This window comes from Theobroma cacao, chromosome 3 (genome assembly GCF_000208745.1).
Source record: "Theobroma cacao cultivar B97-61/B2 chromosome 3, Criollo_cocoa_genome_V2, whole genome shotgun sequence".
In the NCBI taxonomy this organism is placed as follows: Eukaryota; Viridiplantae; Streptophyta; class Magnoliopsida; order Malvales; family Malvaceae; genus Theobroma; species Theobroma cacao.
In genome coordinates, this window is record NC_030852.1 from 29,095,404 (window position 1) to 29,122,924 (window position 27,521).

Sequence of the window (27,521 nt, forward strand, 5' to 3'; positions counted from 1 at the left end):
TTGGTCATTTTATTAAAACAGGTTGTCCATTTCCGTTAAACTACAGCAGCGTAGCGAATTTACTTTAATTTTAAGAAAACTGAGTTGAATAGTTACTTCTTAGCCGAAACTTTTAATTCTGTTTCAGATTTTTATTTATTTGTTATTATTTTTTCTGCGTGTTGGCGTCAAAATTTTTAAGGTTGGGGCTTGGCCAACGTAGGCATCTTTTATGGTTTTGAAATTCTCTCCTCATGGACTAAAGGTGGGTAACCAACACGTGTCGGTAAAACCAGCCAGAGTCAACCGGGAATCGTCTGTTAGGACTTGGGACAAACCGAGGTACTGGAATTTCGAATCAGCGAACAAGTTAAAAGAAGTTTCCAACAGACGGATCGGTTACCGTGAGTTCCCTCAAAGCTCGACCTCATTGCTCCACGTATTCCGGGTATCGCTTTCGTTGTTGTTCTGGATTGCATTCCTGGGTTCTTGTCGCTAGCTTTTTTAAGCAGTTGGTAACTGTCCTGTCAGGTGATCAAATACCAAACGAAGTTCATAAGGATTCACACAAATTGAAATTCAAGTCCGACGACCCTTTCCGTCGCGTGGAATGACTTCCCTTGTTTGTCTTGCATTCGCATTTCTCATTGCTGCGTGTAGTCAACGCTCGGAAAATACACGTGGTGCTGTTTCAAACTGATGGCAGAGAAGGTTATAACCTTGTAATGAAGAAGAGTTGGTCTTAATCAAAGTAATCACCGCACGCTGTTATAAGAATTGAGGAACCGCCAAATCACGAAGAAATTAACGGCCGTGATCTGATGCTTCATTCAGCCCCATAGAAAACAATATTCACTTTTCTTGTATTAATATTTTAAATAGAAAACCGAAAACCACCAAAACCAGACGGGTAAGAGCTAGTTGGATTTTGGAAACCCCTTCTCTTTTCTCTCTCTCCATCGCCATTAACCCCTCCGTTATATTCAGGAGAATCATTGCTACGCTCATAAGCGAAACTCTCTTCTTTCGCTCTCTCGCTCTCTCTCTCTTTATCTTTTTTGTCATGCGTTTCTTAAAAAGCTAATTCTTGTAACTCTTCCTTTCATTTTTTCTTTCTCTAAATCCTTTTCTCTGAACAGAGAAAGGAGAAGGGGGGGAAATGGCATCGGGGTTCTCTGGGGGTGGCCCAGACTTTTACGGTGGAATCGCAGGCAGATCCATGGCTAACACCGGCGGCATGAGTAACAACCAACCCACTGCCCCGTACCGGACACAAATTCCCGGAATCTTCATGGACCCGACATCTCAGATCGTGAACCGAGCCGCACCTAATTTCATCGGCAAGCGAACACTAGCGGACTTCCAAACGCAACAACACCAGAATAACCATCCGGGACTCAACAGTCTTTATCTCCGTTCGGTCAAGCCCAGAACTTACCAGCACACTTCTCCGATTTCTCCGTTATCTCCCATCGATTTCTCAGCCAACTTGTCGCCAGACGTCTCGAGTAATTTCTCGTCTTCTTCATCTTGCATGTCGCAGCGATACGGTGTGCCGCTTTTACAACAACTGAGGCCGCAGCAACTTCCTCTTGGTACTACCTCCGGGACCACAATCCAGGTTGTGAACCCTGGTTTATCAGGCGTTCCGTACATGAACCCGGCTCAGACACGGGTGGTCCAGCAGCAAGACCCGGAGAAGAAGATGATGAATCAGCTCCAAGAGCTGGAGAAACAGCTGTTAGACGACGACAACGACGAGGAAGGAGATGCGGTTTCGGTGATTACCAATACCAACAGCGAGTGGTCCGAAACTATACAAAACTTGATCAGTTCCAGCAGCCCTAACAACCCGATTGCTCCATCGCCTACTTCTTCTACTACTTCATCGTCTTCGTCCACGTCATCGGTGGCTTCTCCAGCTTCAACTTGTTCAAAGCAGACAATAATGGAGGCCGCATCGGCTATCTCCGAGGGCAAAACTGATGTCGTTAACGAGATCCTGACGCGATTAGCCCAAGTTGCTAACTCTAAAGGGAATTCAGAGCAGAGGTTGATGGAGTGCATGTTGTTGGCTCTTAAATCCCGGGTTAACTCAGCAGAAAACCCGCCACCGGTGGCTGAGTTGTTCAGCAAGGAACACGCTGCTGCGACTCAGTTGCTTTATGATCTATCTCCTTGTTTTAAGCTCGGGTTCCTGGCTGCTAATCTGGCTATCCTCGATGCCACTTTGGACCAACCAAACTCTAATAAGTTACATGTTATTGATTTTGATATTGGGCAAGGAGGGCAGTACATAAATCTTCTCCACGCGCTGTCGGAGCGTGGCAGTGGGCAGCCTGTGATGGTAAAGATCACAGCTATTGCTGATAATGCTGGGGATGAGAGGTTGAAGATGGTTGGCGATAAGCTGAGTCAAATCGCGGAGCGGTTTGGAGTTTGTTTGAAATTTAATGTGGTAGCGAGTCTGAAACTCAGCGATCTGAGTCGCGAGGCGCTCGGTTGCGAACCGGACGAGCCATTGGCCGTCAATTTTGCGTTTAAGCTGTACCAAATGCCCGATGAGAGCGTATCCGTGGAGAACCCGAGGGACGAGCTTCTACGACGCGTGAAAGGATTAGCACCGCGCGTGGTAGCATTAGTGGAACAGGAAATGAACACCAATACGGCGCCGTTCACGTCTCGGGTGGGAGAAGCGTGCGGGTATTATGGAGCGCTAATTGACTCGATTGAGTCGACCGTGTCGAGGGATAAAGCGGAACGAGTTAAGCTCGAGGAAGGGCTGTTGCGCAAAATTGCCAACTCAGTTGCGTGCGAGGGGAGGGACCGCGTTGAAAGATGCGAGGTTTTTGGGAAGTGGCGGGCCCGGATGAGCATGGCGGGGTTCGAGTTTAAGCCACTGAGCCAAAGCGTTGCAGAGTCGATGCGTGCTAGACTCAGTTCTGGTAATCGGGTCAACCCGGGATTCACCGTTAAAGAAGAAAACGGAGGGGTTAGCTTTGGTTGGATGGGCCGAACTCTCACCGTCGCATCTGCTTGGCGTTAACTTCACTCCTCCTCTTCTCTCTCTAATATTATTATTAATTGTTATTATATTTTTAACGTTTTCCTTAGAAGAAAAAATATGCAAAAAAGGGGAAAGAAAAAAAGAGCGAAAAAATCCCACCAAACCCAAATAATAAAAAGGAGTGTTTGGATTCGAGGAAAATTCTGCGCCTGCATTTAGTTAATGGTTTTAATTTTTTTTTTGGCGTGTGTGAAAGAGGTGTTCGGTATAATGCTGACTTGTGGTATGGCATGGTGTGTAGTTTGCCCTCACATTACCAGCAGTGGAGGGCTCCACTTCGTGGATTATTTATTTAATCTTTTCGACATTTCATTTTAGGTAAATTTTTAGTCGTTTGTGGATTACGTGTTGGAATCTGATTGGAATTCTCGTACAACCACATTCTTTGCAATGTAACGTAGTTGAGGATTATGGCAATGGCAGGGCTTTCACGTGTACATGTTTGGATTTGATATCAGACCTTTCAATTTTGTTACCAAACGTTTTGTTCTTCTTCAATGTGCTTATCCCTACCAAAATCCATATCTATGTTTTTTGTCAGAATATAGATTTTTACGAATATATTTGCCTTTATATTATCACATATTTGAAGCCGCATTCATATTTTCAAAATCTTAACACATTTGTTGATGTAGATATTAACTGTAGTAATCAAACAAAGAATAATGGAAACAGATTGTTTATGGGTAAATGCTACTGGCTTTGTTGTACCAAAAGAAGAGTAATAACTTTCCATTTTGAAACAAATATCTAAGCAGACGATTCTAACGTATATTATCATTTTATATAAGAATGATTGTTATTCATTTTGTATTTAAAGCTACGCTTGCCTTTGGCAACTTTTCTCTTGTCTCCGATTTATGATGAGGGGATTTTCATAGAGAGTGGCATGTATTCAGTAAATGGAATTAAATTTTCACTGATCATGGGACAGCAAAAATGCAAGTCTGACGCAAGCCTGTGAAAATTGAAATAACCATGTCCATTCCACTTTTAATTCCTTCGAGAAATTGGTTTCCTATTCTTAAAAAAAAAAAATTAAACAAATGGGTTCACGGAAAAGAGTTTCTCTGCATTTTGAGGTCCAATTTCATGACGGATGTGACTGGATTGAAATTAATTTTTTGTTGGGGGGTTGGTCCGGTTCAATAAGAGTGATGATATTTTTTTTATATGCTATGATTTCTTCTTTGTTTGCATCATACGTAGCTGGTTATGATTAGTCCATCTTTCAATTGGGCAATCACAAAATACACTCAAATTAAGTTAAAAGGATGTGTTGGGGACCTCCTCCTCCTCCTTATCCATCTCTAGAGAGTAGAGTCCACATTCCATAACAGTGTTTCTTCTTGGCAATCCTTATTTGTTTCTTCCCACTTTCCCCTTCTCTTTTTGATATAAAATATAAGTGATTGGACAGCCTAGTTAGGGGGTGCTTAGGTATAACAACCTTTTCTTTTTGGGGCCTATCAACTGTGCCAAGAAAATAATTTTGGGTTCTAATCTGCATTTTTCACCTTCCCTCTCCCCCTACCTACCAAAAAATTATATACACACATATATATATATATATATGTATATAAATTAAAAACATAAAAGACAAGATTAATGGGATCAAGGGAGCCACTCTGCATGATGTGGTTGAAAATCATAAGGAAACAATGGAAATTGGAAGAGTACTATGCATACAACAAGTACCAATTTTAATCTTAGTATATTTTTCTTTCACTACTCGAAAGCAAAATAAAATAAAATAAAATTGCTAGTCATAAAACAAGCGTGTATGCTTTCTGGTGCTTGGGCCATAGATTAATAAAGGTGGAGCTTTGGGTAGAGGTACAGATATAAATGCATAGCTATAAAGAGGAGAAGATAGAAACAGCATGTCCAGCATCATGGAATGATGGCATATGGTAAAAACAGTTAATGTGAGAGACCTAAAACCCCCGAGTTTTGCAAGTAATTGTATGTTGGGGGAGTGACACGCCATAAATGATTCTCCCTAGCCGTGCAAGCAATTTGAACATTTGAACCCCTATATTCAATGAGGTAATCAAACCCAAAAAGAAAATAAAATTATTATACTTAATATAAAATATATGAAATTGAGAGTCAAAAGGATGTGAATTATGACCAAAGAGTGTTGGATTTGACGGGGGAGGGTGAATGGGATGGATGATCATACTCATCACAGCCATGTCGCCTAAAAGTTGGGTCACAAAAACTAAAGTTCATTGACAAAAAGAGACTTCCCTTTGTAGCAAAGTCAAATCTCTCTATTTCTTTCTTTTGGTTCTTGAATTTTTTATCTTTTCAAATGTGAGCCACTTCACATTTTCAGGATATATAGTTAGGGGAACATACTTCTTAGAATTAGTTCGTCACAATCGTAAATTATATAAGATCCACTAATATATTATACAGTCTATAACTGCAGATGAAATGCTCTTTCTGCTATTATATAAATAAGTTTTAAATAAAAAGGTGAATATAACTGCAATAGGCGATTTATGTTATTTGACAATTGTTGAAATTATTATGAATAAAATAATTAAAAAGACTCAAAAGGAGGTATGACTGCAGAAGATTTTGTAATCTCAGATAAGCTAGTCACTAGAGTTTGCTGAGTGAACCAGAATTTTAGTCTACTGTTCTTGGTTTTTCCCTTTTTTTAAGTGCTAATTATGGGCAAATAGCGGATTTCAGTGTCGCATTCACATCAATAACTCGTGTTTTCGGTTGTTGGGTAGCGTTTCTGCTGGGAGAAGAGTGGCCTTAAAAAGGGAAAAAAAAAGGTTTTATTTTATGTTATTTTATTTAACCAGCAAACGGTTTTCGCTTTTATTTTTATACAATGATTGGTGCACCCTGCAGCATATATTATCTAGCAACCTCAATTCTTTGTATATAACATTGACATGCTACCCGTTCGGCAACACTTTTGTCCATTTCCTGTGTGAGATGTATAGTCTGTCAATGGACACCAACCAAAACTGGCCAAGAATATAAAACTGATAAGCAAAAAGGGGGAAAAAAAACAAATTAATTAGTAAAAGATATGGCAGAAAATAAAGTTATATGATTATTGCCTTTATTGACAATATCATCATTTCAAATTTCATTAGACTTTATACAATTGGGTATTCTACTGTCTATTTTAAGTGATTTCGCCCTTTTAGTTTTAAGTTAATTACATGTTAAACTTTGGGTGGTGAATTTGACTTAGTGGTCTGCCATATTTTCTGGAGAGGAGCTCCGTTTTATATGCTTTATGAGATTACAATTATAATGAAATTATTTAATAAACAAATCAATATAAAATTATATTAAATTTACATGCGATGGGACTTTAACTTGAAACGTAAAGGTTCTTGATTTTGTTTGTTTAATCTTTGAGGAAATGACTGGTTGGCTCAATCTTGTAGACTTTGAGATCAGAATAATATAATCAGTGCCGTTTTGATATTTACTTAAAATGTTAGTGCCAAAAAGACAGTGGTTCCTTTAACTTAAAGCCAAATATTCATTATCTCTTTGCTCTTATGAGCAACTATGTTTCAAGTTTCAAAATGTTCTAATAAATGTGAAAGGAGAACATTCTAAGTGGGATTCACAATTTCATATCGGAAGAATAGTTTTTAAACACACCTTTTCATGTTACAAGTACAATTTAGCTGTGGGCCTAGGCCTGTGCGTGAGCCCAATAAAGAGCGAAAAATCGGGTTTCATCAAAGCCCAATCAGACGTGCACACATCACCATGTTCAGGAAAGGAAAGGGTATTACCGTAAAAGCACGACAAAGTTACCGTTGAGAATCCGCTATTTCTTTCAAAAAGAAATCCTCATCCATTTTTTCATAAAATCTCCTAATTCTAACGAGAAATCACGAACAGAAACAAGACCGATTGTTGATCGAGGAAAAGAAAGTGATCTATCCACTGGAAATCTCAAGAAAAATTGGTTGAAGAAGCAAGAAAGACCGGCTGAATTTCGTCCTGGGAGCCATACGTAAGTTTCTTTCTCAAACCCTTACGAGTCTCTCTTTTTCTTGGAATTATTTTCTTGAAAAAGATTTTGCATAATCCGAGGTTCTTTTGGAATGAATGTTATGATAATCATTTTTCATAGAAAAAAAATTGGATTTCTTTTTGTGTCAAGAAATTTATTGAAGTCTTACATGATGTTTCTTTCGTTGGTCTGTGGCTCCTTTCATTTTCTTGATAATCCAATGGAGTATTCTTTCGGTTGAAATTGCCTTGAACTTGAATGGATCTACTAGAAAATAAGAATATTTTGGTAATTAATGATACTAAAATGTTATTGATTCCTATTGCACTTAAATAGACCATAGACAATCTGTAAGTTTCATTTATCATATACTGTAGCTTGTTGATCATTTGGGTACTTTTTTTTGTTCCTTTGTAATGCCATTCATGAGCCCTTTTTTATCGTTTTTGTTTCTCCTTCTGTGGATTTTTCATATGTATCAGTTTCTAACTTGTACAGTACTATAGCAGTTTGGAATTTGGAATCTGCCCAAAAAATTAGAGAAATGGCATTGCGTGCTGGTCGTTTGATTCAAGATCAGAATTTGAATGTTCACTATAATGGTATTTCTCCCTAATGTTATCTGTTGAATGTTCAATGGGTTTTTCTGTGTCATTGTGGTCTGAGTCAATGTTTCTTTCTTCTCCAGGAGTTTCTGTTGGGGGGCAGAAAAAAGTTTCGAAAGCACCAAAAAAAGGAGGGACTGCAGGAAGGAAACCGCTTGGTGATTTATCAAATTCGGTAAACCCTATTCAAAAGCAGGCACCAAAAAAGGAGAATGGCCATGGTTTCTCCATTGCTGACAAAGGGACAATTACTACTTCTAAGATCCCAGTTGATGCAAACAGAAAGAATAGCGTCTCTAATGCCTCCGAGAGAGTGCTGCAGAATGATTCCAGGAAAGCTCTTTCTGATATTTCAAACTCGGCCAAGCCCTGCATGCGAGTGACCGCAGAGAAAAATCTTAATGCAAAGCGAAGCATTGTGATAGAAGAGGAATGTTTTCTTCACAACCATCAGGAATGCATCAAAGCGCAAAAACAAGCTATGCATATGGATGAGTTTCTACAGATGGTTGGACTGGACAAGGGTAAAGAAAACTTAAACCTTAGTGGCTTAACCATACAGATGTCCAAAAGTTCATTGTGGTTTAGTTTGCCTAAGACACCTAATTTTGAATGCATGTTCTTTTGTTTAGATTTCTCCAGACAATCAACACTTTCAAAGACACCTCCAATATCAAACAAGACAAAGGTTTGTTATATTTAGCAGTCCCCTCCATCTCGCTGCAAAATTTGTGCACATATTGGTTTTCTCATTCTAGTTTGAAATTCATAAGTTTCCTATCTGTTACAGCCTAAGAGTTCCCTGAAAAGCTTGGAACCACTGGAGATACCTGGGCTGCTGATTGAAGACCAATCTCCTCTGAAGCACAACTTGTGTAGCAAACTTGTCTCTCCATCTGCTACCAGAACTCCAGAACCGCCTAATCATTTTGTGCACTGGGCTGACCATGACATCGTCAGCTTTAGGTTGATTGAAACACCCTACGTTCCAAAGCATTAATTGCCCTTGAATCTGCATCACTGCTACATGAGTAGTATATAAGCAGCAACCGCTTTTAGTAGTAGTAGTTTCTTACTCTGGGATGAATCTTGTATGCAATTATGTGTTGCAGTCGGGATTAATTGGAATGAAAACGTTTTGCATACTAGAATCTCAAAGTATTTCTATCCGGAAATCTTTTGATTTCTTTAGTTCAAATTTTAGGGAGGCAAATCAGATGGCAACCCTTTTTGTAGAAGCTGAGATTGGAACTGGTACTCTCCTGTTCTAGTTCTTCTTGTACTTGTTGCTTTAGTCAATTGATTCAACAAAGTGGCAACCCTTTTGTAAATCTTACTAGTACTTCTTTACTTCGCATAGATGATCAATTCTGAAGAAGTAAATTGTGGATCAATCAAGGGAAGTATGATCAAAATGAAATTGCAATACTTGGGAACAATAGCATAAACTACACGTTTGTTTGGGCTTTTCTACATTTTGGGAGCCTATGTATCTATCAGCCTTTTGTTCCCCGAAACTGGGCCTAACAACCCATCAGCCCTTTCAGGAACCTTGAATTCAATCTCTCGTCGGGCCTTTCAGCCCACCAAATCATTTTAGGAAGCCCAGCTCGTACGCATGATCTGTTTAGATAACATTAATCAAACAGTAGCAAAGCTCGAACGACCATAGTCCTCAATGCGCGTCAGCACACTCGGTACCTTCCCACTTCAGAAACCTCATCTCCCCGAAGAAAGCTCAAAGACTGTAACGAAGCAACCGCTCCCAGAAATGGTGTCATCGCTAAGACTACTAACGCTCACCTCCCTCTTCTCCCCCTCCTTCACCCGCCGCACCACGGTGTCTCTGCGGCGGCGCCTCCATCTCCGTCCGCCTCTGGCCGCGGGATTCTCCGTCCAGAGCGCGGCGTCGAGTCTTCCGGAAACCGAGGACCGACTGGACCACAAGAAGAGCAGCCGAGCCCAAGACCCAGCGAATACTGACCGAGTTATCACGCCTCGCTCTCAGGACTTCAATGCTTGGTACCTTGATGTTATTGCCAATGCCGAGCTGGCTGATTACGGTCCGGTTCGTGGTACCATGGTTATTCGCCCCTACGGTTACGCTATTTGGGAGGCAATTCAGGTCGCTTCATTTTCTTCTAATTGCCACTAATAAGAATTACTTCCATTGCTCTCTTTCTTTTTGAATATTTGGGTTATTTTGAAAAACTTGCAGGATTATTTAAATGTTAAATTCAAGGAGACTGGGCACAGTAACATGTACTTTCCACAGGTGTGTGTGTGTGTTTTTAATGTACCTCTCCTTTTGGTTATTTGCTTTGCTTACTTTATGTTAATAGTTTTTGGAACCTACTTCATGACTGCAGTTTATTCCATACTCATTTATAGAGAAGGAAGCTAGCCATGTTGAGGGATTTAGTCCAGAATTAGCTCTTGTTACAATTGGAGGAGGAAAGGAACTCGAAGAGAAACTTGTGGTACACATATAGTATTACTTAGCTTAACTCTATTTATTTATAAGATTACCAAGTCTAATCAATTGCATACAAACTAATGATTTTTTTAATGAAATTGCTACAAGAGAAACCATGATGACATGGCCTGAGTTTTGTCTTTGATTGTTGTACTTCCTGAGGTTGTGACAGGTTCGACCTACCAGTGAAACCATAGTAAATCATATGTTTACACAGTGGATTCATAGTTATCGTGATCTTCCTCTCTTGATCAATCAGGTACAAGCTTCGTTACTTACTGCATGGCTATACAGTTATGCAGGGCTGCCACCCACTGTTTTTCACATGTTTTATTGTGATATATTTGGTTCAGTGGGCAAATGTCACAAGATGGGAGATGCGCACAAAACCATTTGTGAGGACTCTTGAATTTCTTTGGCAGGAAGGTCACACTGCCCATGCCACACCAGAAGAGGCAGAAAAAGAGGTTTGTGTCTCTTTACCTATGGCTTAATCATGATGATTTTGGATGGTAATGTTTTTATTTAAAGGATTGGGTGCTACTGAACTGCAGGCACTTCAGATGATTGACGTCTATACAGAGTTTGCTTATGAGCAAGCTGCAATACCTGTAATTGCAGGTCGAAAATCTAAAGTGGAAACATTTGCTGGTGCGGATAAAACCTACACAATAGAGGCTATGATGGGTGATCGTAAAGCCTTGCAAGCAGGAACCAGCCACAATCTTGGGCAAAACTTCTCCCGTGCTTTTGGAACACAGGTGATGGATACACTAGGTGCTCTTTTTGGATCTCTTTTCCATTCCTAACATGGATGAGCATGCAGGGAACAAATAATTTGTCAACCAATGAAGTATAATGTTGAGGAAATTGCAGGCAATCAATGCATTGCTATACTTTACTTTCACATAACTGAAATATGAGCCTGCTATGTTTTTGTCATTAACTCTCTAAAACTTGAGCCATTGTAGAATGTGGGTATTGTCATGGGTTTATTCACTTAAAGACCCTTTGATCAAGCAAATGCATACATAAATACATACATACATATATTGGTTTACCAGATTGAAGTTTAAAGGTTTTTTTTTTTTTTTTTTTCGAGAGACATTTTCAATGATTATATAGGCATCTTTTGGTGGTTGTCTGCTATCCTTGGAGATAGGTAGCTTTAGTTTCCTTTTTTTTCCGTTTTCATGGCTCTAGTATCTTGAGTGTCTTATTCTCTCTGTTCTTGGTCCTAGCACTTTCTGAAAGTAAATCCAAAATCAGGAAGGTGAGTGTTTTTTTTTTAAATTATTACACTTCATAAAAGCTATTGGCTGGACAGGGTTCTGCATACTATTTCTGTTCATTTTCATCCATTAATGTTTGTCATGCATAATGGGTATGCAGCTTTCTGTGATATAATATTTTTCTTCATCATTTGATTGTGATAGGCCTTTCAAACTCTAATATGAGTGGTGGATTCTCTTTGTCGCATATTACTGTTTGCTTTTGTATTCGTAAACTACAGAATGATAAAGGCATTTGACTGAAAGTTCTGCCTTTACAGTTCACTGATGAAAATGGGCAAAGGCAACATGTGTGGCAAACATCTTGGGCTATCAGCACAAGGTTTGTTGGTGGTATTATCATGACCCATGGAGATGATAGTGGACTGATGCTTCCTCCGAGGATTGCACCAATACAGGTATGTAAGAATGGCTTTTGCTGATGAAGTGTAATAGATGGCCTATACTGTTGTTGGCATTAGTTGATTGGTGTTTTGATTAAAGGCTATAGTAAATGTGCTTGTAACAAAAATCTTTGGAGGCTGAGACTGTTATTTTTGATCTTGGTGATTGGTAACTTGGAATTTTCTGTGTTTGGAGTAAAAGCTTGTTATTGGTTTTGAAGAAATTATGGAAACATATAGTTTTTGGGACCCTTTTTGAGCAGTCCAGTCTGTCAGGTGGAACTTCTGAAGTTGAATGATTTATACTGGGAACTCCTTTTGCAAACTACTTTCTGGAAGTTAGAAGTGGTTAATTTACCTTCTTGGGATGCATTGATGCATTCTGATTTTATGAAATTAAATAAATATCTGAGAATTAGTTTGGCTTTAAGGGATGACAGTTACATTTCTCGAAGGCAGAAAGAGAGCATATATCCTGATTTTGGTCATAGAACAGTAATGCTGGTGTTGTTGTAACTATTTTAACAACAAATTTTCTGATTTTATACTTGCATATGGACTCTCAATGGGCTTTGTGTGACAAAATGGGTAGCTTTCCCCATCTTATAAACCCTTAGTCCTACTAAGAGTTGAATTTGAGATGTCCCTTACATATCATTTTTAAACAATAATAATTAAAGATGAAAATATGTAGATAATTGGAGTCCATATCCCACCACTTGTAATTTTAGCTCAACCAGTTTATGTGAAGAGAAAGCATTCTCAATATGTGGGCTTACCAGTGTAACATAGAATGGTGTTGGAATAGAGCATTACTGAGTACTGAGTCTAATGCTTATCATACTGCTTGTTCTTAGTTAAGGCATAGATAATAATTAATAGATTGCTTATCTACTTATCAATAGGAAATAGGTAAATAAATGAATTAGGAAACAGATAATAGGGATGCTCATAAGTGTAGAGGGCGCTAGTGATTTGGTCTCTTTATCTTTCTTTGTGTACTACTAACTTATGAACTAATTATAGTTGTGGCTGCATTTACATTTGTTAATTATTACAGTGCATGTGATAGCCCCAACCATTGACTGCTTTATGACACATATAATCCTTAGAATATTGCTTGTTTTCTTGATTCAGTTGTTTATCTTTCAAATGATCATGGACATATAATAAAGCTTAAGTCTGCTGTACAGTTTTTTTTTTTTTTTTTTAAGGTGATTGTCTTTTTATGTTGTCCATCATCCATTATCAGGTGGTGATTGTACCAATTTGGAAGAAGGCTGATGAGAAAACAGGAGTCCTAAATGCCGCATCATCTGTTGCAGGAACTCTCAAAACTGCTGGACTTAAAGTTAAACTTGATGATGCAGATCAGAGGACACCGGGGTGGAAGTTCAATTTCTGGGAAATGAAGGTAAGTTGTTGATGTTTAAATTTGATAACTCTTTATCAGTTTTGCTGAAGTATGAAAGCTTATTCCTTAACTCTAGGTTCTTGCTCAAACTGAAAAGCTGTGATAGGAGAAACCCCTAGAAAATTTATAAAACCCGGCCAAATCACAGAATATATCTCCATACATGCAATCAGTCTGAAACCCAACCCTGATCTGCCCCTTGTGTTGTTTTGGGTGCTTATATTATTTCACTATGCAACATTGCTGATCTTATTATTCCTAGGAAAGAAGTTTTCTCTCTCTTTCTCTCTTTATTTTGAATCTTTTAGAGAATTCTGCTTTGCAAAAATATATTTAACTTTTGGTTGCTTCAAGCTTTAGATAATGATTTTGTAGGGAGTACCTCTGAGGATTGAAATTGGTCCTCGTGATGTTTCAAGTGGGAGTGTGGTCATATCTAGAAGAGATGTTCCTGGGAAGCAGGGGAAAGTTTTTGGCATATCTATGGAACCTTCAATATTAGAAGCTTATGTGAAAGACCGGTTGGATGAGATCCAATCATCTCTTCTTCAGAGGGCAATATCCTTTCGGGACAGGTGTGCTCTCTTGCTCACGCAATTATTCTTTTTCTTTTCAAGGCAAAGAGAGATTGACCAATCATAAATTTTTTTGAGCTCTGTTGCTCATCCTGGTCACCTAGTACCTCTTCTTTAGATTGAAATCAAACTTAATATTCAAGCTAAAGAATATCATATGGATACGATAACAATGTCACTCTAAAGCATGTGTGCTACACTACTGAAATTGGTGAACCTGGTCTTTCATTTGTAAACAGCAGATTATAAACTGTATGACTACCCTCTTGTTTGCAGAGCTATTTATTTAGCTTCTTTAACTTAATGATAACCCCTGAAGAATTTGGGATAGCAACCTATATAAGAGCTGGTTTAACAATCTTTCATTAGACTAGGGATTAGTATGTTTGGATTTAATCATAATGATCTTGATCCCTAAAGAAGTAAATTAGTAGAATTCAAGGTAATAACTTTCTATCAATCTTATATCTACTCTCTTTTTTTTTAATATATATCTAATCTTATATCAATCTTAAATTAGTAGAATTCAAGGTAAGCCTATATCTACTTTTTTGAAAATAAATCTTATATCTGCCTAATTCATTAAACTAGCAAGATCTTCTCTGAAGTATTCCCACCGTCTGTACCTGCAAATTCCAATTGTGGACAAGGCCAAAAAGGATAAAAAAAATTCACTGAGTATGGGGATTTTTAACTTCCTGACGGTGGCTCCAATTACTATTTTTGAATCATTTTGGCTGATTAGATTTTCATCTAGCCAGTAATAAATTGTATGGTTTCATGGTAACAACATGGATGGATTATTATATCTGTCTCTCTTGTAAAGCTGTAATTATCTGGAAAGCTTCACGGAGTGCATTCAATTGAATAGATTTTTTTGTGTTTCTTGGGACTCTCCTTGGTTCATTGCCCTTCTTTGTAATTCTTCCTTACTCTTTTTGCAGTAACATTGTGGATGTGAGCTCTTATGAAGAACTCAAGGAAGTAATATCCTTGGGCAAATGGGCTAGGGGTCCTTGGTCAGCTAGGTGGAGTACTTCTCTAAGATAATGACAATAGCTGTATCAGAAGTATTTCACTTATTCATCTGGCAGCATATAGACGTGCACATTTGTAAGTCTAACAATATGTTTCTATCATTGGTGCAGTGATGCAGATGAATTAAGAGTTAAAGAAGAAACAGGGGCAACAATTCGCTGTTTCCCCTTTGAACAGCCCCAGGGGACCAAAACATGCTTGATGACAGGCAACTCTGCAAAGGAAGTTGCCATTTTTGCAAAATCTTATTAAGTCTTTGGTACGCTTGATTTTCAAGCATATGGACCATCTCATTTTGCTGTTTGATGTCATAAATTTTGTCCAGGTTTCTGTGCCCTCATCCTCTCCTCTATAAGCATGTGGCTTTGATTTCGGTTACTGAAACAGCATACATAATTGTTTATGCATTGTTAAAGCTTTGTCTTGTTGTTATGTTCTTGCCCCACTTTGAGGGGGACTAGGACGACAATTTATAGCTATGGTCTGATATAGCAATATTCTTTTATATAGGCGAGAATGATTTGTATTTTTATCTGGTGCCATGTTTTTCTTAATGGAGGTTCTTCATGAAATGGCTAATCTCGGCATAGCTTGTTTATGGTAGGCAGATAGATTGTCTTTCCTCAGCCACCTGCACATGCAGGCACATGCCAACACATGCAGGGCTTATGACTTTCTGATTTTGTTTTGGTTACTTGGGTTCTTTATAATATATATATGTTTTCTGGATTTTGGCTGCCAAGGTTTGGGTTTGAGACACGTGGGGTTTAGATTATTTGATTTTTGATCATTAGCAAAAAGGGTTTGTTTGCATGCATTTTTCTTTTCTTTGTTCTCATCTATTTTAGTTCACTATATAAATGGTATGCCAAATTGAGTGGAAAACATCTTTTCTGTACTTCCTAAGGTGGTGGCCTAATTAATGTCCTCTTGTTCGAATTATACATGTTGGATGAGCACGCCCTGTTTCTATCTACTTCTAGTTTACAAGCTCACATGCTGAAACTCTTGATTCATGAAAGTGAATGATGCAAAAGAAAGGGTTACAAAAAAAGTGGGATAGAAATGGAAAATTGTGAAAGGAGGGGGGTCGCACCTCCAAATAAATAAAATAAAGAGTAATATGGGGAGGAGTAATTTCAGCAAGTGTTGCTATCAAGGACCTCTGAACACGTATAACGGCTTCACTCTTTGCCGGGGCCTTTGGTGTTTGAAAGCAGAAGGTGGTGGGTTCTTCTCTAATCACAAACGCACTCACGGTTGCATCAGGGCCGTAGAATGCACAATTGTGTAGGGCCCGCTCCTGACGTGGAAGGCTAAGATGCAATTGGACGTGTGTAACTTGCAATTGACAAGAGGCAAGGGGGGAATCTTTTGACTTTGGTGGCCTGTCGGGGTTCCTTACTTGAGAGAGGGTGGGGTTCTTTCCGTGGAATAAAAGTCACGCGGTTTCGCGCAGGGAAAGGTGGGAAGCCCAAAATTTTGACCCTAATAAAAAGGAAGGTATCGAAATTATTAATTTACCATAAAATTAGGATGTCGCATTGCAAAAGCCAAAAGCTTCTTTCCTTAATTACATTTTTTTCTTGTCTCACTTGCAAAATAAACCCTTAATCTTATTGTTATTTTAATTGACTGAAATTAATCCATAGTAGTGTGATATAATTAATATAATATATATATATATATTAGTTCTTCAATCTCCTTTATTGACTTGTGTTTGCATCATGTTGGGTACAAATTCAACTACGAAGTTCATCTGCAATTGAGATTTTTATATTAGAAGCACCCTTGTTTTATCTGATATATTTTGTCATCCTGCAAAAAGGAATAGTTGATGCAAATCAGAGTTCGCTTTACATTTACATCCTTTATGTCAAGAATTCATCGTAGACCAAATTTGTAGTTGTTGATATTTTGATAAATAGAGTAGTTCACTTTTACAAAGAGATTTAATTCCAAAAAAAAAGAAATTGTTGTGGTCGTTAGCAATTTTAATTAAGTTGTTTTGGTTGAAGAATAAACGATGGGAGTTGCCTGTAAATATAGAAAGAGTTGATGGTTATAAAAATAAGAAAAGGATAGAAAAAAAGAATTCTAAGGGGAAAACGAAAATTTGGGTAAATGCGGTGCCCAAGGATAAATGTTTCATCTCAATAAATCGCGGCCTTGATTGGTCACTATTTGACTATTGACTTTGTTGTTGGGCTCTTTGCTGTGTAAGCACCCAAATCGAGACTTCCAGAATTTTAATTTATCTTTTGCTTTTTTTTATTTGTTTATTTTTATTATTTTATATTAGGAATTCCATTGTTGGCAAGGACTCAAATTGTGAGACTCCTCCAAGGGTATTCTCGACAGAACAGGTCAAAAGACAAGGACATAATCGGCACAAAGTTCATCTTAAATACTTGGTGATAGGGCATCTTCAGTGTTGATCCAAACAGGGAAGAAGCTAGGCGCCACCCCAACCAGAAGAAGAAGATTGAATAATCGGAAGAGAGAAGGTCCAGATTGCCGTTGTGCGGTCCGACAATCGGACGGTCATTATTTATTTGGTAAAGCCGCGTTCTTCCTGATCTTCTTTAACTGTCTAACAACAACAAAAAGGAGAGAAGAATCGGAACCGACGATGGAGTTTTGAGGGGATTTGTTTTGGATGCGATCGGTTTGTGATTTATATCTGGCAAAGGATTTCGACAATCATCAAATTTGGCGGAGGCGATTGTTATTTTTGATTTGATTTTTTGAAAGAAAAGACAGGTATTGAAAACCCTAGATTTTGAATTTCTACGCTTTGTTTGTGGTTGTTTTTCCCTTCTTCAAAAAAAATTAAAGCAGTGGAGTCCCCCATCGGATTCGGCTTTGGTCAGATCTCAAAGAATCTTAATCAAAGGATGAGCAGATTTGGGGTTTTTTGGAAGAATTCATTGAAGAAACTTGTTGAAGAGAAGGCGATTTCTTGTTCGGATTCTTCTAGATCAACCTTAGGCATAGGCGGCATTGAATTGATTAAACTTTTCTTCGTCACTGCCGGAGATTTTTGTCCATGAAGCTCTCGGCATCGTTAGCTGCAGGAGCTTTTTGAAAAGGAGTTTTTATTGCATAAAAATAGGCGTCACCATTGCTCTGGTCCCAATAATAGGCTTCAAGAATTAGGCTATTTGTATAATCAACCTAGCTGCTTGGCAAATCAAGAACTAGAGACAATTTCTGGGAGCTGTCTTGTTGCTGCGATAGATTGATTAGATAGAAATTTTTAGGGTGTTTGTTTTTATTATCAGTTGCTATGATGATGATTGCTTGCCTATGCGTTGCTGACGTGTTTATCTTCTCATGAATTTGGTATTTCATGTTTATATGATTTGGATCTATGGGTTTTGGGTTATATTTTCTGATTTAAGGAGCCTCGTGTGCTTGTTTGTGAAAATCAAAACTCCATAGCTGCAGAAAAGAGGTTTAGAACAATTGAAGGGGAGAATTTTGTTTGTCCTGTGAAGGGGGACTAGGAGATCTTTGCTGATGTTTTGGCCCATGGTCAGGGTGCGGGCAGATGGTTTTGACATGAAGCAGCTTGGCTGCCATGTCTTTTTAGGCATAGATTGAAACAACTGTATATCTGTTATTGCTGGAAGTAATTATGTGGAAATAATGCTTAGCAAAGAACACAGTTTGTTAAATCTGTAGCTCTACCTGTTTTGATGTTGATACCTTTACTGTATAGGTTTTGTTGTTCGCAAAAGAATCCTGATTCGAAGCATTAGGAACAAACTTTATCCAAAGTTACATTCTCAATTGAGGGAAGTTTTCCTGGACTTCAAGTCAGGATTATCTGCCTCAAGGTAAATGACCTTTGGAGGCATATGCTGGTAGCCTTGTTAGCAGCTTTGGGGCTCAATAAACTGATGAATCTCTTTTATTTAGTGGATTGGATGTTTTAAGCTTGTTTATTTGTCCCCCTTTTTTTTTGTTTGTATATAAGGCTGATCTTGTTCTTGGATGTTGTTATTTTACTGGCAGTACGCGTTGAAGGCTTGAGTTGTAAAGTGATCTCTATATAGCAATCTGATCTGTTAAATATCTGACAAGATTGGAGGAACCCATTTTACTGTAAGTATCTAGGCCTTGTTATGTTATTACACAAAAAGGCAAAATTTTGAGAGCGAAGGACTTAAAAACTACATAACTTCATAATAATAGTCCGCATCACTTCACATATTTATTTTATACATATTCCATTTATGATAATTTTGCTGATAATTTTTTTATGTGTCAGCATGTGTATTTAATGTCATTTGTAGCATGGATGCAGATTTGATTGGAGCTTTGTTTTAATTTTTTGCAGAGCGGTATTTGTACTTGCCCCAGGAGTTTCTCTTCTCCTCTGGTGTCAAGTAGGAAGCAAGAAGCCACGGCATCCTGCAAGACTTGTCGTGGTAGACCATTAGTTGATGGGATAGGGTCTGTGTCTGCAGGCATGATGAGCACAGTAGGTCTGGAACTTACAAGTTTTATAAACCCAGACTTGACTTGGAAGACAGTGTCGAAGGGGAATAGGAGTGGCACCAGGCGTACAAGGAAACTGGGTGCAAAAAACTTGACGATGGGAATGGGGCTAGCTGATAAAAATGCCAGAACAGCGGAGGATGTTACAGTTTCTGAGTCTGAGAAGGTTAAATTGCATTCTTTTGTGCTTATAAAACTACCCTCATTTGCTCTTGTTTGTTTTAACTAATTCTCTGCTTTTCTATTAGCAGCTTGGTGTGGATGTTTTAGGACGGCGCTTTAGTGACAAAGTAGAGCAGGTGCCAATTAAGAAAAGAAGATTTATGTTCCGGTCTACATCACCTCCACCACCACTGACCCCTTTGCTGCACCTTGAAGCCTCTGGACAGGATGTAGATTTTCAATCTGCATCAGGTAAAAATTCTGGTTCAAATTCAGCTCAGAGGCGACGGCTCAAGAAAACTGATATTTTGACCAAGTCAACTGTTGCTGTTGATGATGGGAAGTTTTCAGAGGTAATAAATGATGTCGAGGATTTCTCAGGGATTGAAATACTTGCAGCTGCTGCTTGCAGTGATAGTATGGGAGATGATGTTACTGAAAATGAGGGAAATACGTTACTAGAAGCATCAACACAAGAGAGAATTGAGTCTTCAGCTTCTGCAATACCTTTGGAAGAAACTACTGCTTCATTGGAGACACCTTGTTGCTCCCCAAAAGATTCGGTAAATGAAGGTAAAACTGAGGGTTCATCTTCCCAGGATAATTCTTCTGCTGCTTTGCAGACAGCTTGTTGCTCCCCAAAAGTTTCAGTAATGGAAGGTAAAACTGAGGGTTCATCTTCCCAGGATAATTCTTCTGCTGCTTTGCATGAATCTCTTGGAGATAGGGATAACCCAACAGCAGGAAGGTCCATCCCCTTGCCAGATGATAGGTTACTCTGGGATTTAAATCTTTCAATGGATGCTTGGCCTTGTGATGGTGGGAATATTGATTCTCAAAAGGATGCTGTGGATAATACATCTGTGAGAAGTGAAGAGCTGCAGACTAAGGAACCTCAAGATATCGAAAATGATACTATGAACAGAGTGGTTTCATCTGATGTTGATGGCAACGACGAGTGTAACAAGATGACTTCAGACTTGAAAATCATGCCTGTTGGAACTGATGATTTGAGTGGAGAGAAACAGGAATCTGAAGGATGCTCTGGCTCCATTGAGAATAAAACTGAACATGTTCCAGTGCCAGTGGTTGATGCTGAGAATTCCTTGATCTGTGCTGCTGCTGAGACAAATGCCCCCACTGAGGCAGGAAACATGGATCAATGCCTAAGTCATTCTCCTCTTCCTGGATTGGATAAGAGCACACCTGGGTCTGAGGGAAACCGAGAAACATCATTTTCAACTCATAATATTGAGCTGATCACAGTAGGGTGTATTTCTGAGGCAGAGGTGGGCAAAACTGTTCGTGGAGAAAATGCTCAGGTCGAGGAGTCTGATGTTGCTTCTCCCTATGTACCAGTTTTAGAGACGGTTGCTAATGACGTTCAGAAAACCAGTGTTAATGAAGATGATAAGGATCATGGAATAGATTCTGGCTTGCATGATGTTAAAAGTTTTGCTCAGGACCTGGATAATCCTCGACCTCTAGAACCCCCTGAAGATGAGCATGCAAATGGGACAGAGGAGATGGACACATGCCATCCTTCACCAAAGTCTGAAGATATGTCCATATCGGATGATTATATTGTGGAGGCTATGGACCGAACTGATGGAGCTTCTTCAACGTATACTGCTCAAACTGATTCTGATACTCATGTTAGGTCTGAGGCACTGTTGCAAAAGTCTTCCAGAAATTTTGTTGCTACTTCAGGAGCTGGTGAGTTTTCTGCTCATGAGGCATGTAGAAATTATGTTAATGGTCCTACAAGCTGCTTGGATAAGGCCAACCTGAATGATCTTTCTAATGAAAGCCATGACTCTGCTGTTTCTCAAGATAAGGTATTGACAGTTGGAATCGGAACCCACTCAGAAGTTCAGGCTGGTTATGATTCACAGTTTGAGGATGGGGAGTTGAGGGAATCAGATGTTCACTGTTGGGAGGAAGCCGAACAGGTGGACTATGACACTGAATTTGAGGAAGAAAGATCATTTGGCTTGGAAGCTGAGAGTGGTGAGAAGAAATTACAGGCAGAAAGAGGGTCAAGTCCTGATGTAACTGGAAATTTTAAATATTGCGAAACTGGAGATGCTTTGAGGGAAAATTCAGTGAGCTTAAAGTTGAGAACTGTGGAAGTGTCTGATGGTGAAACAAAGAAAACCGATTGCTTGGATGGGTCTAATGTCAGAGATTATGATTTTAAGGTAACGAAAAGGGAGTTGCTTTCCCGTGTTGAAGGATCATTATCCTCTGATGCTGTCCATAGAAGCAGGTGAACTTTTTTGATCCATTGTCTATTAACTTTGATGTACATTTCTAGCTTTTTGTGTAATTGCTGATTATTCTAATATTACAGGTCTGACAATTTTGATGGTTCGTTTCCTCGAGCTGAGAGGGAGGCTGGTTCTGACAAATTCATGGGCAGGGATAGATCTGCTTCACATATGCGTGGCAGAAGCCCAGTAGGTGGTCACTATTTCAATCCTTCAGCTAGTTATTGGGATTCTAAACGGCAGAATTCACCTATTTATCATGGTCCTTACAATTTTGGGCGCCCCAGACCAAAAAGTGTTGTGGAGAGCCGTGGATATCCGATGGCCACAGACCAAGCATCTTCAGAAGCTACTGGTGTTGCAAGACCTGACAACCGCATTAACAGGCAATATATGGGCTCCTCCAATGGTTTGTATAGACCTCTCTTTAGAAGGAGATCACCAGTCGAAAGAGATGATTCCTATGGTATGCATACAAGAATGGCAACTGTAAGAGATACTAGTCCTGATCGGACTAGGTTTAGAAGATACCCACAGGGGTTTAGTAGAGGCATCAGAGATGAATATCTCAGGCATATTCCTGATGATGGCACAGAATATTTTAGTCGCATGCCACATCGTCTAGGCAGGAGAGAAAGAAGCATTTCCCCCCATGGTAGACCTCATTATACTTTACCTTACAAGAAAACTCGGTCAAGATCAAGGAGCCGCTCTCCCATTGGTTGGTTATTGCCAAGGGATCGAAATGAGGGTTCAAGACGTCGCAGCAGGTCACCAGATTTTAGGTCTGATGCTAGAGTAGATAGGGTGAGGTTGCCATTTCCAAAGCGTTTTGCAGCAGATTATGGAGAGGAGTTTATTTCCCCACCAAGAAGTCGGATTTCACCACAGCGAAATTCCAGGATGTTTGAGGATCGAAATGCTGGCTTAGACCATTTTAGGGGCCGGAAATCACCTGTGAGGATGTTTCGGCAGGGCCAAAGGTTAGATCAAGGGCACCCAATTCGGAGATCGAATTCAGATGATTACTTCAGACACATGATTCGACCCAGAAGATTTCCTGATATGGCTGGTGGTGGTAAAGGATGTAAATATGAAGGCAGTGATGATGATAAACATGGCAGCAGATATGAGATGATTCATCGAGTGAGGCGGTATGATACCGATGGTGCAGTCCGGCGGTTTCGGTATAATGCAGAAGATTCATATGTGGCTAATAACTCTTTAACTGTGACTAATGCAATTGGGGTCTCATCTAGGAGGCCTGATGATGCACCTAGGACAGCTAGTGAAGATAGGTCATTTAAGATGCAACAACCGTGAGAGGATGTGGTTGGAAAGGGAGATGTGTAACTTGGAAGAGGTATATCTCTTTCTCCTTTACCTAGTCTGGCTGTATTTGCCGGTGGATGGGAGATGTTTTTTTTTCTGCTTTTATCATTTCCATTTATTGGGCAGGATGCATCTTAGTTGTGTCTGATTTTTTGGTTGGTAGCCTCCCTTAGCAAAGAAAATTTTTTCTCCTCTTAGGTTTGGTGTTCATTTTCTACAGTTTCCTCTTTACACCTTTTAATGGTCATTTTCTTCTTGCCTAGAAGGTTGTCGCCACCTCTGTATGCGAGGCAATTAAGGTATAATGGTTAAGTCGAAATTAAGGTTTCCTTTTTTCTTTTTTTTGGGTGCAATGCTTCAATTTAATTTTAAAGGCTTTTGCCATTTCGTCTTTTCTGTGTCTCGGCTGTTAAAGATAGGTAATCGTTTTAGAGCTCATTTATGCTGATTGCTCAACTTGAAAAGTAACTATGTCAGGATAACTATATCACATTTTTCTAAAATAGTTCATCTTACAAACCTCGTCGCATCAATACTTTACCCGTCCATTGCTTTATTAGTAGCTCGTAAAACCCTGGAAAAAGGGAACTAAATTTTAATTAGATCTTCATCTGAAATCTGCATAGCTCCTCCATACCACAAGGTAATCTTGTCAACTAAGGCTTATTTGTATTGTAGGTTTTAAAAACTGTTAAGTTAATCGTGGAGGGTTAATGTTAGAAATGGTAAAAATTGCAACCCATCAAATTTACATTGACACTGAATCGAAATCCTTCTGATGTTACAGATATAAACAGAAATGTATGATTTACCTCGTGGGATTACATAGACTGACAGTTGGATTTAATGGCCCGAAGAGGCGCATAAAGATAAAAGTAGGGACGGCTCTTCCTTCTGGTCACCAGACGAAGCTAATCGACTCAAAATGCAAGTTATCTGCCAAACCAGAAGAACAGATTGCAGCCACTTCTTGTCGCATTTCTCTCGGTCCACTTACAATAACACCAACGCTGGTTCCCTTGCGCTCAAACAATATCTCTGCCACAAACAGAACATAGAAGTGTCAAGCAATTTAGAATATGCCAAATATGTATAGGATGCTATATTCATAGCCATACATATTGCTATATGTGGGCCAAGTTTCCTTGTAACTTTATGGAGAGAACCGTAAAGAAAATTAACCTACTTTTTAAGTCAGGTCTTTCACCATAATGGACCTTGGTCGCTTGGAGTAAAGACTGGTGCGGAAGGCTTTCTAGTTCTCTGTCAGCATTGTGAAACCATGCTGGGGATGTCTTGGGTGGAGTATCCATGCTTTGGATCTGTCTCGTCCCCTTGCCGTTCTGTTTCTTGCTCCAGAGAAAAACAGCAGTTACCGTCATGGCTATGGCGGTGCATAGGAATAACATGTTTAGAGCAGCTCTTGCTGAGCCAGCGTATATCATACCAGTATTATGGTCAATTGGGTATATATAGTATCGTGTTAGAATGCCAAGGAGAAGAAGAAAGATGACAAACGAAGATGATATTATCACTCCAAACCAGAGCCAGCTATTTGGGCCTAAAATTGCAGAAACTGGTGCATCTAATGCATTAGGCTTGAACCATACATTTTGCAGGGGCCTGCGGTTATCTGTAGCTGGCTCTTTATCTCTTGTTACATAAGCTTCAATCTGCAATTTTAAGCAGGAAATATCTACCGTGGCGCCTGAAACTGGGAGTAGCAATTCTAACATGGTAAGATCTACAGATTTCTTGAATGCGCATATGAGGAAAATCTGCGGAATCCTGTCACTACTGCTACTGGCCTTAAAGAGGAGCTCTCGGATAATTGAGATCAAAGGAGTAAAGCCGCTACCTCCACTCAGCATCACGAGTGTGTCATGCCTGCAGCGCATGTAGAACATGTTATTGTTTGCTTGGTAAGAAGTGGGCACAAAGGCTTTATCAGATTTATCGCTGCAAAAACAGGGGCAGAGCTCATTTTTTTTTGCTAAGTACCTTAGAAAAGGAGTTGAAGCAGGCCCATAAGGTCCTTCAATGCAGACCTCAAGGTGATCTATAGGTGAAGGGGATGACAGCTTCTGGTACAACTCAGAAGACCAACTTCCTTCACTTTTGATGACAATGCTCAGCTTGTCGGGATTCATATTGCTGCTGGAGGTAATTGTAAAAGGATGCCACTGCAGCTTGGAAATGCCACGCACATTTACAAAAACCATGCTTGTAGGAGTGTAACTCAATTCTGATACCAGAATAAACAAAAAGAGAGTCAATCATCCGAGGTTTTTCTCCTTTCTTTTTCTTTTCAAGTAACGAAAAGAGTTAAAACTCAAAGGTCCCATCTATGATACCAGTACAGCTTTTTCTCTGAAACTGGAAAAATAACTATTTTAGGCAACCGGCAGAAAGTCACGTGTGAGTAAAAAGTTTTAACTTACCTGGGCTTTTGGAGAAGTTCAACTCAACAGTTTCACATGGTAATATACGTGCTGAAACCAAGCTAATCCTTTGTTGGGATTGTAAGAATCTTAGACATCGATCTATGAGGAAGAGGTAGAAACCAGGAAGCATGATGCAAGAGTAGGAGAACCCCACATGGAAGACGAAGAAGACAACGAAGAGAATGTAGAGATGATGAGTGTAATAGAAGAGCTCAAACATTTTTCGCCTTATTTGGGGGAGGCTTGTTGCCCACATGGCTAATCCAGAGACCAATGCTATTTCTCCAGCCACATTTGAAACATCGACCTTATCCCATTTAAGCACCTGCAGGCAAGCACAATTATCTACTTTGCAACTGCAGGAAATAAAAGAACACGAATGGAGAGATCATTTATTCTTTTCAAACTATTAAGTGGAAAATGTGTAGGTGATGCGTGGATTCCTAAAGTCCAACTCTTTGGGTTCAATGTAGATGATCTGTAATTAGTTTAAATGTAGAAGATGTTAAAATGTGATCAAGTAGAGCGTGTTAAAGCCCCCTCAAAATGCTTCAATGGTTACTAAGCCTCCACATTTGGTTGTTGTTCTGATATTCAAGGTGTATGATCCTCGAACCAGGAATGGCTGATGGTGCCTGTAATTAGCTTGACCGCTCTTGTGCATAGAGGGTTTTGACATTATTTACATCTTCATATTGAAATGATTATTTCATTACTTATGAAAGTAAAAAAGAATGTTGTTATTTACCTCTGACATCTGCTTTGTCTTGGCCCAGAAGATAATGAAACATAAGCCGTGGGCTGTGAAAATGGTCATAGCTATATGCCCAATCCAAATATGATACTTGACACTTGCTTCTGAGGTAAGGCCAATAAGCCGCAAAACTGATGATCCTCTAGTCACCGGGAAGAAGAGAAAAGCTAGGCAAATGTTGCCTACAAGACCAAGTGCTAGACCTGACATTTCCAACTTAGCCTCCCACCTGCCAGGAAAACGGAAACCGTCATCAAATTATTCCCCAAATTGGAACCAATTTTATTATCTTAGCCAAGTAAAAGGCACTGTCACTGCTAGAATTCAGTGGAATAAGATTCTTACACTAGCAGTCCACTCTTTGCAGCCATTTGGTCGATATGCACGAACATATGATTCAAGTAGGAAGAGGTTGACCAAACTAACAGCGCAACAAACATGGTTAGAAATGAGAGCTCCATCCAAGAAACAATACCGAGAGGACCTCTCACGATCGCTGGTTGCTTCAAAGTGGCAAGCCTCGATGTTTGAACCATTCTGCTCCCAAGAAATCAGCAGCCAGCAGTTTACTACTCAAGTATATGACACAAAACACTATTGAAAAAGAAACTAATACTTGAAGATGTACCTATGGCGGTTGTGATCAGCATCTTTCTTTCCCAAATGAAGGTAAATACAGCCCATTGTAGCAATGAAGAGGATGGGGAATGTGTAAATCAGCATAGATGCACCTATATCCAAGCTCAGTTAGAAAAAAAAAAAAAACTTCAAAAAGAACAAAACGAACTACAGAAGACTCTGAAAAACTGAACTGCTCTTCGATACCTTGGTTTCCAAAGTATGTTGACTTTGTTTTTGCACGGATTTCTGGCATCCAATGCTCAAAATATAAATTCGTGGGCATCATGATCCACAGCACCATGTAGGCAAGAAAAACCAGTACTAAGAACAGCTTAATGGCTGCTCTAACCATCTTCATTATGTTCTCAGGAACCACTTTCTTGGACAACATCTGAACCCCTCCTTCTCACGCTGCCTATAATCCAATTGTAGCGATTATTCTACCTTTATATAGCAAGAATGTCAAACAATATATAAAAAGAGAAAAAAAAAATGGGGGGTATAATGTAAGGAGCAAGGCGTGTGTACCACGTTCATCAAGAACGAATGCATGTATTAATGGCTCTGCAAGCCAAATTATACGTCCATTAATAT

General features: G+C 39.3%; 5 protein-coding genes across 7 annotated transcripts; 4 read left to right on the plus strand and 1 right to left on the minus strand.

The window, feature by feature from the left end:
* Positions 872-3,498, plus strand: LOC18605613 (scarecrow-like protein 8). The gene has a single exon (XM_007038717.2). The coding sequence runs from the start codon at positions 1,139-1,141 to the stop codon at positions 3,023-3,025; it is 1,887 nt and encodes a 628-aa protein (XP_007038779.1). The 5' UTR covers positions 872-1,138; the 3' UTR covers positions 3,026-3,498.
* Positions 6,903-8,813, plus strand: LOC18605614. Its single transcript, XM_018117556.1, has 5 exons — positions 6,903-7,055; positions 7,554-7,657; positions 7,744-8,184; positions 8,293-8,348; positions 8,451-8,813. Exons 2-5 carry the CDS (start codon positions 7,600-7,602, stop codon positions 8,658-8,660), a joined length of 765 nt encoding a protein of 254 aa, XP_017973045.1. The 5' UTR covers positions 6,903-7,055; positions 7,554-7,599; the 3' UTR covers positions 8,661-8,813.
* LOC18605615 (proline--tRNA ligase, chloroplastic/mitochondrial) lies at positions 9,317-15,392 on the plus strand. Its single transcript, XM_018117445.1, has 11 exons — positions 9,317-9,785; positions 9,879-9,935; positions 10,030-10,140; positions 10,309-10,395; positions 10,490-10,603; positions 10,691-10,897; positions 11,689-11,826; positions 13,064-13,225; positions 13,601-13,800; positions 14,745-14,828; positions 14,949-15,392. The coding sequence occupies exons 1-11, from the start codon at positions 9,339-9,341 to the stop codon at positions 15,088-15,090; spliced, it is 1,749 nt and encodes a 582-aa protein (XP_017972934.1). The 5' UTR covers positions 9,317-9,338; the 3' UTR covers positions 15,091-15,392.
* LOC18605616 lies at positions 17,165-24,127 on the plus strand. 3 transcript variants are annotated; one of them, XM_018117390.1, is made up of 5 exons: positions 17,165-18,948; positions 19,184-19,510; positions 19,596-21,775; positions 21,860-23,139; positions 23,896-24,127. In XM_018117390.1, the coding sequence occupies exons 2-4, from the start codon at positions 19,316-19,318 to the stop codon at positions 23,097-23,099; spliced, it is 3,615 nt and encodes a 1,204-aa protein (XP_017972879.1). In that variant the 5' UTR covers positions 17,165-18,948; positions 19,184-19,315; the 3' UTR covers positions 23,100-23,139; positions 23,896-24,127. The 3 variants fall into 3 exon arrangements, with proteins under 3 accessions (XP_017972879.1, XP_017972877.1, XP_017972878.1); XM_018117388.1 differs by lacking the exon at positions 23,896-24,127 and having other exon boundaries at positions 17,165-18,680; positions 18,859-18,948; positions 21,860-23,500; XM_018117389.1 differs by lacking the exon at positions 23,896-24,127 and having other exon boundaries at positions 17,165-17,601; positions 18,859-18,948; positions 21,860-23,500.
* LOC18605617 (ferric reduction oxidase 2) lies at positions 23,991-27,506 on the minus strand. Its single transcript, XM_018117600.1, has 7 exons — positions 27,132-27,506; positions 26,935-27,037; positions 26,652-26,846; positions 26,301-26,535; positions 25,550-25,877; positions 24,295-25,353; positions 23,991-24,146 (listed from the first exon to the last, which is right to left on the minus strand). The coding sequence occupies exons 1-7, from the start codon at positions 27,316-27,318 to the stop codon at positions 24,007-24,009; spliced, it is 2,247 nt and encodes a 748-aa protein (XP_017973089.1). The 5' UTR covers positions 27,319-27,506; the 3' UTR covers positions 23,991-24,006.

Bases quoted from the DNA above. Each gene is read 5' to 3' on its own strand.
- LOC18605613 (XM_007038717.2), top strand. From the start codon at position 1,139: ATGGCATCGGGGTTCTCTGGGGGTGGCCCAGACTTTTACGGTGGAATC.
- LOC18605614 (XM_018117556.1), top strand. From the start codon at position 7,600: ATGGCATTGCGTGCTGGTCGTTTGATTCAAGATCAGAATTTGAATGTT. The intron at 7,658-7,743 runs GTATTTCTCCCT...TTTCTTCTCCAG, and splicing joins TTTGAATGTTCACTATAATG to GAGTTTCTGTTGGGGGGCAG. The intron at 8,185-8,292 runs GTAAAGAAAACT...TCTTTTGTTTAG, and splicing joins GATGGTTGGACTGGACAAGG to ATTTCTCCAGACAATCAACA.
- LOC18605615 (XM_018117445.1), top strand. From the start codon at position 9,339: ATGCGCGTCAGCACACTCGGTACCTTCCCACTTCAGAAACCTCATCTC. The intron at 10,604-10,690 runs GTTTGTGTCTCT...ACTGAACTGCAG, and splicing joins CAGAAGAGGCAGAAAAAGAG to GCACTTCAGATGATTGACGT. The intron at 11,827-13,063 runs GTATGTAAGAAT...ATCCATTATCAG, and splicing joins CGAGGATTGCACCAATACAG to GTGGTGATTGTACCAATTTG.
- LOC18605616 (XM_018117390.1), top strand. From the start codon at position 19,316: ATGATGAGCACAGTAGGTCTGGAACTTACAAGTTTTATAAACCCAGAC. The intron at 19,511-19,595 runs GTTAAATTGCAT...TTCTATTAGCAG, and splicing joins CAGTTTCTGAGTCTGAGAAG to CTTGGTGTGGATGTTTTAGG. The intron at 21,776-21,859 runs GTGAACTTTTTT...CTAATATTACAG, and splicing joins GATGCTGTCCATAGAAGCAG to GTCTGACAATTTTGATGGTT.
- LOC18605617 (XM_018117600.1), bottom strand. From the start codon at position 27,318: ATGTTGTCCAAGAAAGTGGTTCCTGAGAACATAATGAAGATGGTTAGA. The intron at 25,878-26,300 runs GTAAATAACAAC...GCTTGCCTGCAG, and splicing joins AGACAAAGCAGATGTCAGAG to GTGCTTAAATGGGATAAGGT. The intron at 25,354-25,549 runs GTAAGTTAAAAC...TTCTGGTATCAG, and splicing joins GAACTTCTCCAAAAGCCCAG to AATTGAGTTACACTCCTACA.